The following is a 12,825-nucleotide window of genomic DNA, read 5'->3' on the forward strand; positions in this document are numbered from 1 at the left end:
TAGGTCTCAGGGGGAGGGGGGGCGCTGGGGGCCACAACCCTGAGGACTCACTCGCCCAGTAGTTCCCCTGTGTCCTTGTCTAGAAGCCGCAGCGTGGAGTCCAGGCTGGACACCAGGGTGCACTGGCCGTCCCGGCTGAAGCAGGTACACGTGATGGGGCCTGGGGGGTGAGGAGGGGTGTGGTGGGTGAGGCTGGGGCCCCGTTTGCTGCCCCCACCTCCCCTGCCTGTCCCACAGCCCGGCCACACTCACTGCCCACATAGTCTGAGAAGAGCTGCCCCATCCTCAGGTCATAGCGCCTCACCCGGCCGTCCACGGAGCTGCAGGAGGGGTCCAGCTGAAGCATCACCTGGGGCCAGCAGGCCCGTGGTTCCGGTCCCACTGCCCTCCCTGACCCTGCCAGGACCCTGGAGGCAAGGCTGGGCCTGCCCTTCCTGTGTACCCTTCAAGGTCATGCTCACCCTCAAGGCTACCCATGGAAAATACGCACTGAAGTGAATTCACGAGTGGAATTCCAACGCGCCGGCTCTGAGACATACACACCCAGGGCCAACCGGGACCCACTCCACCCGTTTCTGCTGTGTACCGAGCATCCTCTCTGGGCTGCTCCTTGGGACAGAGCTGCGACCAAGCCAGGAGCACTTTCTGCCATCGGAGAGCCTTGCTGACTGAAGGTAATCTAGGAAGGCCTCCCCGAGGAGGTGACATCTACACTGGGACTTGAAGGACAAGGAGACAAACGTGTGGTCCAGGAGATGTGTGTGGGCAGCCCCAACTGCCCCCATGCCGGGAAAGGCACTCCTCTGGGCTGTGGCAACACTTGGGCACCAGGCTTCGGAATTTTAATTGTTCGCCTCCTGCAACTAGAATCCCAACCCTATGTGAGCAGATTTTCCCCGATTTCATTCACTGCTGCATGTGCACCAACTAAAAAAAAAAATCATATGCGGGTAACATTCAAAAACCACTATGAGTAATTAGAAAGGGAGTCCAGGCAGAGGAAGAGCAAATGCAAAGATCCTGGGGTGAGAGCATCCTTAGCATATTAAGAGAAATGAGACCAAGAATGGCTAAAAGCTGAAAAGTCAGCAGAGACCAGACTGTGCGGGTGCCTTGTAAGTTGAGGGGAGAAGGGTAGATTTAAAACCTAAGCAGAGAGGCAGCGGTGGTCCCCCGTGGCACCCGGAGGGGGTGAGGTCCTGGCTCCACTCACCCTGCTAGGATCTCATGGTCTGACACCTTCACACTGGATATGCCATCCCTGGCTTCGTCCAGAGTCTGCACTGGCTCAGGCCTTCGAGATCGGCAGTCCCAGCAGCGTATGCTGGAATCGATAGAGCCTGTGAGGCCGGCATGAAGGTGAGGTCAGGTTTAAGCTGTAAGGGCAGCACCCTGCCTAGGCCCCAGACTCACCAGACAGGATGACCGTGGCCTCTTCGTTAAACTGGACCGTGTTCACCTTCTGAGAAACAGGAATTGCCATTCAGAGGAGGCTGGACTTTGGAGGAGCGGGCTAGAGGCAGGGTTCCCGATGCACGTTAAAGCAAAGGCGAAGGCGAGAGATAAGGAGGTGAAAGGTTCCGGGGAAACTGCATGCTGGGCCATGGGGGGAGGATGCTTGCTCTGTAATGGGTGGGGGGTGGAAGGGTTCCCTGTCACCACCTACACGATCATACGGGTCCTCTCCGCCATCCACGCTCTAAAGAGGCCTCTTCTTGCTTGTACTCACCCCCGCGTGGCCCCGGAATTTGCGAACGACCTGCCCCGACGCCACATCCCACAGCACCACCGCCTTGTCCCCGCCGCCGGAGCAGAGACTGCTGTTGTCAAAGGAGCTGGACGGCACAGGCGGGAAGGTAGGTCAGTGTTGACCTCAGATCCTGACCTCGGCCCCCGGCCCCGCGCGCGGCCCGGCCCCCAGCTCACCCGGCCGCGTCCAGCACCTCGTATCCGTGGCCGGTGTACGTCCGCAGCAGCGTGCCCCGCAGCGGGTTCCACAGCTTCAGGGTCTTGTCGCTGCCGCACGTCAGACAGTAATTGCCATCCACTGGGGAACACCAGGGAGGGATTATAGGGCTGCGGGGCTCAGGAGGCAGGAAGACACGGAACGAAGAGGGAGCTCACCATTAAATCGGACGGCTCGCACTGCCCCCTGCCCGCAGTCCAGCGTCTTCACGCGTTTCTGCGGCAGCTCCGGGCCCCGCGGTTTGGGCTCAGGGAAAGCCATTTGTGTCAGGATGCTCGCCCCACCGCCTTAAGTCGGTTCGCACCGAAGACTCAGATCCCTCGGAACCCACGCTTGGATGTAACCTTGTTGCCTTCCGCGGCCTACTTCCTGTCTTCCACTTCCGGTTCAAATTTTTGGCCTTTTGGAGATAATGTGGGGACTACTGAAGCCTGATTCCAGCTTCCAGTCTTCTTTCCCCACTTCTTGTTCTCAAGGAACATTTTTGGCCTCTCCTAATTGTCTGTCCCCTGACCGGGAGGCGCCCTGGCCCCCGCGGCTGGGAACGGAAGCTCGAAGTCTGTGGGTGCTACTCTAAAAGCCGCCCTCCGTTTCCGCGCCGGAAGCCGCAGCTCCCGCAGCGGAAGGGGCTCGACCTCCGACCCGCCATGTCCACTAACAATATGTCGGACCCACGGAGGCCGAACAAAGTGCTGAGGTGAGGACCCCCTCCCCTCCCCGACCCCACGTCATGGGACCAGGGCTCGGGTTCTGGGGCGAGGCCCAGGAAGCGCTTGTCCAGCTCGGGGCTGGGACTTGAGTTGCCTCTGACCCTTGCCCCTGCCTCAGGTACAAGCCCCCGCCGAGCGAGTGTAACCCGGCCTTGGACGACCCGACGCCAGACTACATGAACCTGCTCGGCATGATCTTCAGCATGTGCGGCCTCATGCTCAAGGTGGGCGGCGCCGAGTTTCCCGCGGCGTAGCTCCGCCTGACCGCGAAGCCTGTGGGGGGAGCGGATTCCGAAAAGAAGCGGGGCCGCGGCTGAGGGGGCGGGGCCTGGGCAGGCCGTGGGCGGGGCTTCGGCATTGCTGGGCCGAAAAAGCCGAGAGGCGCGGGAAGCGAGAAGTCAGGGTGGGGACGTGGGAGGTCGGTCTGAGGGTGGGCACAAGTTTTAAAGCAGTTTCGAAAGGACGGGGCTCCCAGCATCATGAGGTGTGTCAGAGGCGAGTCCTCTTAGGCCTGAGAGTATGTGGAGGGGTCAGAGACGCAGGCCAAGAGAGCACGACCAAACACTGGGTACCTGGAGGAGGCTAGGGGGGAAGGAACGGAGGGACTCTTGGGGGCGAGGGCCAAGCTGCATCGGGTGGAATCAGTCGGGTGGAACCAGCGCCGGGTAATGCCCCTGTGGGGGCCTCGTTGGTGTGCCTTTCATTGACCAGAGCCCGCCCACCCACCTACGTTTCCCCAGCTGAAGTGGTGCGCTTGGGTCGCCGTCTACTGCTCCTTCATCAGCTTTGCCAACTCCCGGAGCTCTGAGGACACTAAACAGATGATGAGTAGCTTCATGTGAGTCTGGGCCAGGAGAATGAGGACCCCTGAGTCCACGGGAGTGGGGGACCCCAGCCTACCCATCCTGGACTGACACCTCTCTCCCATCTCAGGCTGTCCATCTCTGCCGTGGTGATGTCCTATCTGCAGAACCCTCAGCCCATGACGCCCCCCTGGTGATGTCAGCCTAGGACCACTCACTCGATCCACCTTCCCCCAGGCTTNGCGGTTTGGGCTCAGGGAAAGCCATTTGTGTCAGGATGCTCGCCCCACCGCCTTAAGTCGGTTCGCACCGAAGACTCAAGGGTGCTCGGAACCCACGCTTGGATGTAACCTTGTTGCCTTCCGCGGCCTACTTCCTGTCTTCCACTTCCGGTTCAAATTTTTGGCCTTTTGGAGATAATGTGGGGACTACTGAAGCCTGATTCCAGCTTCCAGGCTTCTTTCCCCACTTCTTGTTCTCAAGGAACATTTTTGGCCTCTCCTAATTGTCTGTCCCCTGACCGGGAGGCGCCCTGGCCCCCGCGGCTGGGAACGGAAGCTCGAAGTCTGTGGGTGCTACTCTAAAAGCCGCCCTCCGTTTCCGCGCCGGAAGCCGCAGCTCCCGCAGCGGAAGGGGCTCGACCTCCGACCCGCCATGTCCACTAACAATATGTCGGACCCACGGAGGCCGAACAAAGTGCTGAGGTGAGGACCCCCTCCCCTCCCCGACCCCACGTCATGGGACCAGGGCTCGGGTTCTGGGGCGAGGCCCAGGAAGCGCTTGTCCAGCTCGGGGCTGGGACTTGAGTTGCCTCTGACCCTTGCCCCTGCCGCAGGTACAAGCCCCCGCCGAGCGAGTGTAACCCGGCCTTGGACGACCCGACGCCAGACTACATGAACCTGCTCGGCATGATCTTCAGCATGTGCGGCCTCATGCTCAAGGTGGGCGGCGCCGAGTTTCCCGCGGCGTAGCTCCGCCTGACCGCGAAGCCTGTGGGGGGAGCGGATTCCGAAAAGAAGCGGGGCCGCGGCTGAGGGGGCGGGGCCTGGGCAGGCCGTGGGCGGGGCTTCGGCATTGCTGGGCGGAAAAAGCCGAGAGGCGCGGGAAGCGAGAAGTCAGGGTGGGGACGTGGGAGGTCGGTCTGAGGGTGGGCACAAGTTTTAAAGCAGTTTCGAAAGGACGGGGCTCCCAGCATCATGAGGTGTGTCAGAGGCGAGTCCTCTTAGGCCTGAGAGTATGTGGAGGGGTCAGAGACGCAGGCCAAGAGAGCACGACCAAACACTGGGTACCTGGAGGAGGCTAGGGGGGAAGGAACGGAGGGACTCTTGGGGGCGAGGGCCAAGCTGCATCGGGTGGAATCAGTCGGGTGGAACCAGCGCCGGGTAATGCCCCTGTGGGGGCCTCGTTGGTGTGCCTTTCATTGACCAGAGCCCGCCCACCCACCTACGTTTCCCCAGCTGAAGTGGTGCGCTTGGGTCGCCGTCTACTGCTCCTTCATCAGCTTTGCCAACTCCCGGAGCTCTGAGGACACTAAACAGATGATGAGTAGCTTCATGTGAGTCTGGGCCAGGAGAATGAGGACCCCTGAGTCCACGGGAGTGGGGGACCCCAGCCTACCCATCCTGGACTGACACCTCTCTCCCGTCTCAGGCTGTCCATCTCTGCCGTGGTGATGTCCTATCTGCAGAACCCTCAGCCCATGACGCCCCCCTGGTGATGTCAGCCTAGGACCACTCACTCGATCCACCTTCCCCCAGGCTTGGCTCCTGGCTGCTCAGCCTCCTGCCCTCAGCTGCTGTCCTGGGCTTCCCTGAGTGAGGTAGTCACAGGGCCCGCAGCTGGCTGGAGGGAAGCTGACCCTTTCCCTGGGATTCCACTTCTGCTGGGCAGAGGGGAATGCCCTAGGCCTACCCCTCCTGCCTGCCTCCCCCCCCTGCCTGCTGCAGGGTGAGACGCTGTCCGTGTTTCTAGATGTATCCACTCGATTTTGTTGTCGTTGAAAGCAGTTAATAATAAAGTTTTGCATTCGGGCTGTTCTTTGCAACCTCTCTTTTCTGTGCGTTGTGGGTGCTCTTCCTGGTGGGGGTGGGCTTGATTGAGGGGTGGGCTCCAGCTCCTCCACTCAATCGGGCTTTTGGTGGGGCTCTAGCCTGGAGCCTTCTGGCGGTTCACCGGCTTATTTCACAAGCCTTGTGACTTAAGTCAGCTGCTTCAGACGGGGAAGTGACCCTTGTCCTCTGGCGAATCAGCAGATGGGCTCTGCTGACCTGAGGAATGTGGGCTTTGATTTTCTTATCAGACAAATTGGGTGGTATCAGCGAACTGGATGGACTGACGGGGATTGGGAAAAGCGTGAAAGACGGAGGCCTCTCCCTCTGGTCACTCCTCACCTGAGTACCGCGGGTATTTCTTCCAACTAGGTCGGGTACCTCCCAACCTGAGCACTCCTAGGGCAGTTCCGGTAGCCGTAAGCCTCGTAGGACGGAACAGGACCGCCCTCAACCCCTGCTCCTAGCCAAGCGAGGTCCCTCCAAGTCCCTAGCCGTGAAGGTCAATGGGACACCCTAGGATCCCGTGCACACACTCCCACCTCCTAGCCCAGTTACACCCATGGGAAAATCTGAGACCGATGCATCCACGGGGACAAAGGGGCACTCCGAGGCCACTCAGAGGCAGCGAGACACTAAAGGCTCTTCTGGCCAAACCAGCACCCTAGGGCGGGACACGCCCAACGCCTCCCTACACTCCTAATGTCCCCAGGGGTGGCTAGAAGTACAGCCTCAGTCCAGTGACGCGCAGGCCGGGGCAGCACTTTAGCTCCGCCCCCAGNTCCGGTGGTGTGGGTGCCCAGTGAACGATTGTTAATATGACAGTGTGGTCTGAAGGCATGCTTTCCGACATCGAAAGGCCCGGATGTGTGTGTCTGAGACTAGGGCTCTCTGTTCCTTCCTCCCTGCTTCTGTGGGTTGGCTTGCCTGGACTTTGCATGCACCTAACTGTGTGATTGAGCACATGTGTGTATGTGTGTGTGGGGGGTGGGGGGAGCGTTGCTCGAGAGCTGGGACTCTGGAGTCAGCTCGCCCCGAGTTCCAGTCTGGCTCCCTGGCTTCCTGGCTGCGTGATTTGAGGCAAGTCACTTAACCACTCTGATTCACAGTGATCTCATATGAAAATAAGATAATATTGCCCCCAGCCCCCAGGGTGCCTGCCTGGTATTTGCAAATGCTTAATAAACATCAGCTACTGCTCTTACCATTTTCCCGCGGTGTGAATGAGCTTCCCTGAGGGGTTGGTCCAGTGGGAGTTGTATCTGTGTGCCCAGCGCTGCGTGTGTCCTCCCTGGAAGGGCCTAGCCCCATTTCTCTGAGCCACTCACCTCTAGATCCAGACTTATTTTGTGTCCTACCCCCCCAAACCCCTACCCCAGCTTGCTTCTTAACCTTGGGTAACTGACAGGCAGTGTGTATTTGGGGTCCCTGTGCAGACATGCCCTGTGGTGAATCCGGACATGCTCAATGTGCACCTGGTGGCCCACACACATGATGATGTGGGCTGGCTCAAGACAGTGGACCAGTACTTTTATGGCCGTGAGTAGAGCATGGGGGGCTTACCCCTGGGACTCCCATGGCCCCTTTGAGCCCTTCAGATCTTTTCTGGGCCCTGGACATTAGGGTGGGGACAATGCCAAGTGGGCTCCTGTGTCGAAGAAGGTCCCCCCCTTGGCTCATTCATCCCTGACTGCCTGACCCCTGTGTCCACAGTCCATAATGATGTCCAGCACGCAGGTGTGCAATACATCCTAGACTCCGTCATCTCTTCCCTGCTGGTGGAGCCCACCCGCCGATTCATCTACGTTGAGATTGCCTTCTTTTCTCGTTGGTGGCACCAGCAGACAAATGCGACACAGGAAGCTGTGCGGGACCTGGTGCGCCAGGGTGAGTCTGCCCCAAGGAAGTGAAAAGAGGAAGCCCAGCTCAGCTTCTGCTTCTGCCACCCCAGCTTCTGAGATTTTATCATGCCATGTGCAGCTTGTATACGCCTGTGGCTCCAACTCCTTGGAATTTCCCTTTCTCTGTAGAACTCCTATGCATCCTGCAAAGCCCCACCTCCAGGGGATCCTCAGGGAAGCCTGCCGTGCAGGATGCCCTCTGTTCCCTACCTGGCTACACTGCTCTGGGAGTGACCCCTCTTCTCCCTCCAGGCCTTGGTTTGCAGGCAGGTCTTATCCCCTGCATTGCCACCCCTGACCCCATTCCTGACCCTGACAATCGACCCAGACTCCGTCTTTCCTGGCACAGGGCGCCTGGAGTTTGCCAACGGTGGCTGGGTGATGAATGACGAGGCAGCCACGCACTATGGGGCCATCATAGACCAGATGACACTCGGACTACGCTTCCTGGAAAACACGTTTGGCAAAGATGGGCGCCCCCGTGTGGCCTGGCACATTGATCCCTTTGGTCACTCTCGGGAGCAGGCCTCGCTGTTCGCACAGGTGACTTCCCAACCTCTCTGGCGCTGCCCATTCAAGGTTCTGACTCCTCCCTTGGCCACTCAAGCCCCGCCCTCCCCTGCGAGCTCACTCCGACCAGGCCCTGTTCCCTAGCCCTCTGGCCCCTTGAGACCCTGCCCCCTTGGGTGAGCCGTGAATCCCATTACTGCTACCCTCCCCCGCCCCCCAACCCTGGCTGCTCTGCTCTGCATTCGGCTTCTCTTCGAGGGCCCAGGCTGACTCCACTCCAGCTGGCGCCTCCCTCCTGGGCCCCACACCTGCCCTTCATTGGAGCTCTGGCCCCCACCCCTGTTTGCTGCAGTCCCAGCTCCTCCCCAGGCCAGGCGGAGGCCTGCTCCTCCTTTCCACCGGCTTCATAATCTTTGCCATGACCTACCTGGCTCCCTTTCCATGCTCTGACTCCTGCAGGCTGCAGAAGGGGGAAGCCCTGAGCCAGGCCTCTTTTCGAGCTGGGGAAGGTGGAGGTCTGTTCTAGCGCTGGACCTGCCTCTCCCAGCTCTCCCCGCCGCGTGATCCGACCCTTCCCCAAGCTTCGAAATGAGCTAGAGGCTTTCTGGTTTCGGACCTGCCCCCCTCACATTGAGGGGGCTGGTGGTGGGCGATGGGGGGCTAGGCACCTACTCCTCTTGCCCTCTGATCCCGCTCCTCATCCCTCCCCACTTCCAGATGGGTTTTGATGGCTTCTTCTTCGGGCGTCTGGATTATCAAGATAAGAGGGTGCGGGAAGAGAAGCTAGAGATGGAGCAGGTTTGGCGGGCTAGCGCCAGCCTGAAGCCCCCAGTGGCCGACCTCTTTACCAGTAAGGAGTTGGGGTGGGGGCAGGGCTGGCCCCAGGGGCATGGGACCTGGGACCGTGCTCAGGGGGCCCCGGGCTTGTTTTTATACTCTGTTGTCACTGTCCTGAAACTCTTAATAATTGAGGAACAAGGACCCAGCATTTGCGCTTTACACGGGGCCTTGGAAATTCTGAAGTCCCTCCCGGCAGGGGCGTGGCAGGCTTTGATCCCAGGGCTGGTCTGGAGCGCAGGGCCACCGCCTGAGCCTGGTGTGGCATGCAGGTGTGCTCCCCAATATTTACAACCCACCTGAGAACCTGTGCTGGGACACGCTGTGTGCCGACAAGCCGTTTGTGGAGGACCCGCGCAGCCCCGAGTACAACGCCGAGGATCTGGTCAATTACTTCCTGCAGGTGGCCACTGCCCAGGTAACCCTAGTCTGCGGGACCGTGAGCCTGGGGCTCATGATGCACTGGGCGCTTTGCACAACCTGGGCGTTCCCTGACCCCGCCCTAGAGCCCTCGGAGGAGGGAGACACTTCCTTCCCTATCACCATATTCCTCTTTCAGATTTGTATGCATTTCTTTTTTCTTTTTTAAGTTTATTTTGTGAGAGAGAGGGAGTGTGCATGAGCCCGGGGTGGGGGGTGGGGGGGACAGAGAGAGAGAGGGAGAGAGAGAATCCCAAGCAGGCTCTGAGCCGTCAGCATGGAGCCCGATATGAGGCTCAATCTCACTGACCATGAGATCATGCTCTGAACTGAAATCAGGAGTCGGGTAAGTGTTCGACTTCGGCCGAGGTCATGATTTCACGGTTCATGAGTTCAAGCCCTGCATCAGACTATGTATGTGCTGACCGCTCAGAGCCTGGAGCCTGCTTCGGATTCTGTGTCTCCCTCTCTCTCAGCACCTCCCCTACTCTCAAAAAAAATACACATAGGGGTGCCTGGGTGGCTTAGTCGGTTAAGCGTCCGACTTTCGCTTAGGTCATGATCTCTCGGTTCGTGGGTTCGAGCCCCGCATCGGGCTCTGTGCTGACTGCCAGCTCAGAGCCTGGAGCCTGTTTCAGTCTGTGACTCCCTCTTTCTCTGACCCTCCCCTGCTCACGCTGTCTCTCTCTCTCTCCGAAATAAATAAAAAAAACTTTAAAAAAAAATACACATTAAAAAAAAAGACTGCGACGACCTTTGCCATCCCAGATGCTCACCAGGGTCATGAGACAGCATGGCCCAGTGCCTCAGTGCCCTCATCTGTGTCGTGGGCTGAGAATTACTCAACGACTTGTGGCTATTTTCACACGTGTCCCACTTCCTCCACTCCTCTGTGTGCACCCACACTCCTGACCACAGGTATACCAAGACAGAGGCGTACACGGGGGTGGTCCAGGACACCCCGGCCTGAGAACCCTCCGTTCTACCCGCAGGGCCAGCACTACCGCACCAACCACACCATAATGACCATGGGCTCAGACTTTCAATACGAGAATGCCAACATGTGGTTCAGGAACCTTGACAGGCTCATCCAGCTGGTCAATGCCAAGGTAAGTGTGCCCATCTCGCGAGCACGCGTGTGCTTGTGTCCCTGGCCCTCTGGCTCACATGCACAGCCATAGGGCCTATCTCCGTTTTCTATCGCTACTATAACAAATTTGCCAACAAACATAGCAGCTGAAAACAACAGAAATATATTATCTTGGGCTTTTGTTGGTCAGAAAGCCTGACACGATTCTCAGTGGGTTAAAATCAAGCCGTCAGGGGGCGCCTGAGTGGCTTAGTCGGTTAAGCGTCCGACTTTCGCTTAGGTCATGATCTCGCGGTTCGGGGGTTCGAGCCCCGCGTCGGGCTCTGTGCTGACTGCCAGTTCAGAGCCTGGAGCCTGTTTCAGAGTCTGTGTCTCCCTCTCTCTCTGACCCTCCCCTGTTCACGCTGTCTATCTCTCTCCTAGAAATAAATAAAAATTAAAAAAAAAAATCAAGACGTTAGCAGGGCTGGGCTCCTTCTGGAAGCTCTTGGGGACGTTTCCTTGCCTTGTCCGGCTTCTAGAGGCCAGCCACATTCTTTGGATCATGGCCTCCCCACCCTGCAAGCTCTCTGGCCCTGCGGCTGTAATCACTTCTCTTTCTTACTCTCACTCCCACCTCCCTCTTCTATTTTTAAAGCCCGAGATTACACCGAGGCCGATCTTCCCAGATAAGCTATTTTAACCTCCCCTGATTGGCAACCTTAACTCTACCTGCAATCTTAATTTCCTCTGGCTGTGTAACCAAACAGGTTCTGGGAATCAGGGCTCAGACATCTTTGGGTCTTTCCCATCTTCAGGGCCCTTCCTGAGGCGCCTGGGTGGCTCGGTCAGTTAAGCATCTGACTCTTGATTTCGGTTCAGGTCGTGATCTCATGGTTCGTGGGTTCGAATGCCGAGTCAGGCTCTGTGCTGACGGTGCGGAACCTGCTTGGGATTCTCTCTCTCTCTCTCAAATAAATAAATTCCCTGTTCACTCTCTCAAAATAAATAAATAAACATTAAAAGAAAGAAATGTCCCTGTCAGTTCCATCCCCAGACTTGTCTGCTGGTAGTCTCCACGCCCTCACCCTCCACTCACTGCTGTTTCACCAAAAGCACGCAGGAGCACCCCCAGGGGCCTTCCAACAGACGTTTCTCCATCCTCCCCACGATCCTGCGGGGCCCTGGACGCCTTGATCGCTTTCTCCTGTAAATATCATGTTCCTGGGCTGTCACTGGTTTTCCTCCTGCCACTCTCTGCTCCTCTGCACACGCCACATTCTACTGGAAACAGAGTCCCTTCCTTCAAATCTGTAGCTTGCTGCTTATTGGCTCGGTGACCTTGAGAAAGTTCCTAGGCACTCTGCCTTAGTTTTCTTCTCTAGAAAATGGGCACCACTGGGGCGCCTGGGTGGCTTAGTCGGTTAAGCGTCCGACTTTCGCTTAGGTCATGATCTCGCGGTTCGTGGGTTCGAGCCCCGCGTCGGGCTCTGTGCTGACTGCAAGCTCAGAGCCTGGAGCCTATTTCGGAGTCTGTATCTCCCTCTCTCTCTGACCCTCCCCTGCTCACGCTGTCTCTCTCTCTCTCCTAGAAATAAATAAAAATATTAAAAAAAAAAAAAGAAAGAAAATGGGCACCATGGGTGGCTCCCACGTGATAAGACTGTTAGGGTTTATTAATGAGTTTATTCAGTGTTTTTTTTTTTTTTTTCTGAGAGAGGGCAAGCATGGGCGGGGCAGACAGACAGAGGGGGACAGAGGCTCTGAAGCGGGCTCTGCACTGATAGCAGTGAGACCAGTGTGGGGCTCGAACTCCCAAACCGTGAGATCATGACCCAAGGCCAAGTCGGACGCTCAACGGACTGAGCCACCCAGATGCCCCAACCTTCTGCTTCTTTAATACGCAAGCTGCGATGTCTCCTCCTCCAGGAAGCCTTCACCAGACCCCAGGTGGAGTTCTTGCCCTTTCCTCTGTGTACACGCAGTTCCCACAGATGCCTGTGATGACACCCGACTGTCCTCACAAGATCTCTCCCCTGCCTGGCTGTGAATCCCATGAGAATGGGGCTGGCCTCTGCTTCTTAGACTGTGTCTGCGATTCTGAGCATATTGAAGAATCAAGTGATTGCTTGCTGAGTGAATACTGTGTGTGCGTGTGTAACCGTGTGTGCAGATGTAGACACATGCGTGCCCCTAAAGGCATGGGGTGCCGCTCACTTCCCGTCATTCACTCACGTGTTTAGTGAGCACCTGCTGTGCACCAGGCACTGGGTTCGCTGCACAAGCAGAACAAACATCTTGTTCACGGAGGCCCCCTTGATCCCTCACCTCCCTCAGCTGAAAGCGTGAGTCCTTTCACTTTAACAATGGTGTCAGTTAGCGATAACCTGCCAGTGCTGCGAGATTACTTCTGCCCTATAATATCACACTTCGTTTTTCCACAAATACTTTATTTTTTTTTATTTTTTATTTTTTTAAAAATATTTTTATTTATTTCTAGGAGAGAGAGAGACAGCATGAGCAGGGGAGGGTCAGAGAGAGAGGGAGATACAGACTCTGAA

At 57.6% G+C, this 12,825-nt stretch overlaps 4 protein-coding genes across 4 annotated transcripts in view; 3 read left to right on the forward strand and 1 right to left on the reverse strand.

Annotated features, from left to right (window-relative positions):
- WDR83 (WD repeat domain 83) overlaps positions 1 to 2,464 on the reverse strand; it is a 3,812-nt gene extending 1,348 nt beyond the window's left edge. Inside the window, exons 1-7 of the mRNA XM_077767890.1 lie at positions 2,125 to 2,464; positions 1,927 to 2,047; positions 1,730 to 1,835; positions 1,414 to 1,462; positions 1,214 to 1,340; positions 253 to 320; positions 52 to 160 (exon numbers count right to left, since the gene is read on the reverse strand). Of these exons, the coding sequence (XP_077624016.1) occupies positions 52 to 160; positions 253 to 320; positions 1,214 to 1,340; positions 1,414 to 1,462; positions 1,730 to 1,835; positions 1,927 to 2,047; positions 2,125 to 2,227 (683 nt within the window). The 5' untranslated portion in view covers positions 2,228 to 2,464. The remainder of the gene's footprint in view (positions 1 to 51; positions 161 to 252; positions 321 to 1,213; positions 1,341 to 1,413; positions 1,463 to 1,729; positions 1,836 to 1,926; positions 2,048 to 2,124) is intronic.
- Positions 2,465 to 2,560: 96 nt separating this feature from the next.
- WDR83OS (WD repeat domain 83 opposite strand) lies at positions 2,561 to 3,717 on the forward strand. The gene is made up of 4 exons (XM_077767894.1): positions 2,561 to 2,663; positions 2,795 to 2,900; positions 3,417 to 3,514; positions 3,610 to 3,717. Exons 1-4 carry the CDS (start codon positions 2,614 to 2,616, stop codon positions 3,674 to 3,676), a joined length of 321 nt encoding a protein of 106 aa, XP_077624020.1. The 5' UTR covers positions 2,561 to 2,613; the 3' UTR covers positions 3,677 to 3,717.
- A 363-nt stretch (positions 3,718 to 4,080) lies between these two features.
- On the forward strand, positions 4,081 to 5,509 carry LOC144234569 (PAT complex subunit Asterix). Its single transcript, XM_077767893.1, has 4 exons — positions 4,081 to 4,183; positions 4,315 to 4,420; positions 4,937 to 5,034; positions 5,130 to 5,509. The coding sequence occupies exons 1-4, from the start codon at positions 4,134 to 4,136 to the stop codon at positions 5,194 to 5,196; spliced, it is 321 nt and encodes a 106-aa protein (XP_077624019.1). The 5' UTR covers positions 4,081 to 4,133; the 3' UTR covers positions 5,197 to 5,509.
- Positions 5,510 to 6,366: 857 nt separating this feature from the next.
- MAN2B1 (mannosidase alpha class 2B member 1) overlaps positions 6,367 to 12,825 on the forward strand; it is a 15,365-nt gene continuing 8,906 nt past the window's right edge. Inside the window, exons 1-7 of the mRNA XM_077767964.1 lie at positions 6,367 to 6,396; positions 6,964 to 7,066; positions 7,241 to 7,414; positions 7,778 to 7,971; positions 8,656 to 8,788; positions 9,048 to 9,193; positions 10,188 to 10,304. Of these exons, the coding sequence (XP_077624090.1) occupies positions 6,367 to 6,396; positions 6,964 to 7,066; positions 7,241 to 7,414; positions 7,778 to 7,971; positions 8,656 to 8,788; positions 9,048 to 9,193; positions 10,188 to 10,304 (897 nt within the window). The remainder of the gene's footprint in view (positions 6,397 to 6,963; positions 7,067 to 7,240; positions 7,415 to 7,777; positions 7,972 to 8,655; positions 8,789 to 9,047; positions 9,194 to 10,187; positions 10,305 to 12,825) is intronic.

This window comes from Crocuta crocuta, unplaced genomic scaffold (genome assembly GCF_008692635.1).
Source record: "Crocuta crocuta isolate KB4526 unplaced genomic scaffold, BGI_CrCroc_1.0 scaffold115, whole genome shotgun sequence".
NCBI classification, from domain to species: Eukaryota; Metazoa; Chordata; class Mammalia; order Carnivora; family Hyaenidae; genus Crocuta; species Crocuta crocuta.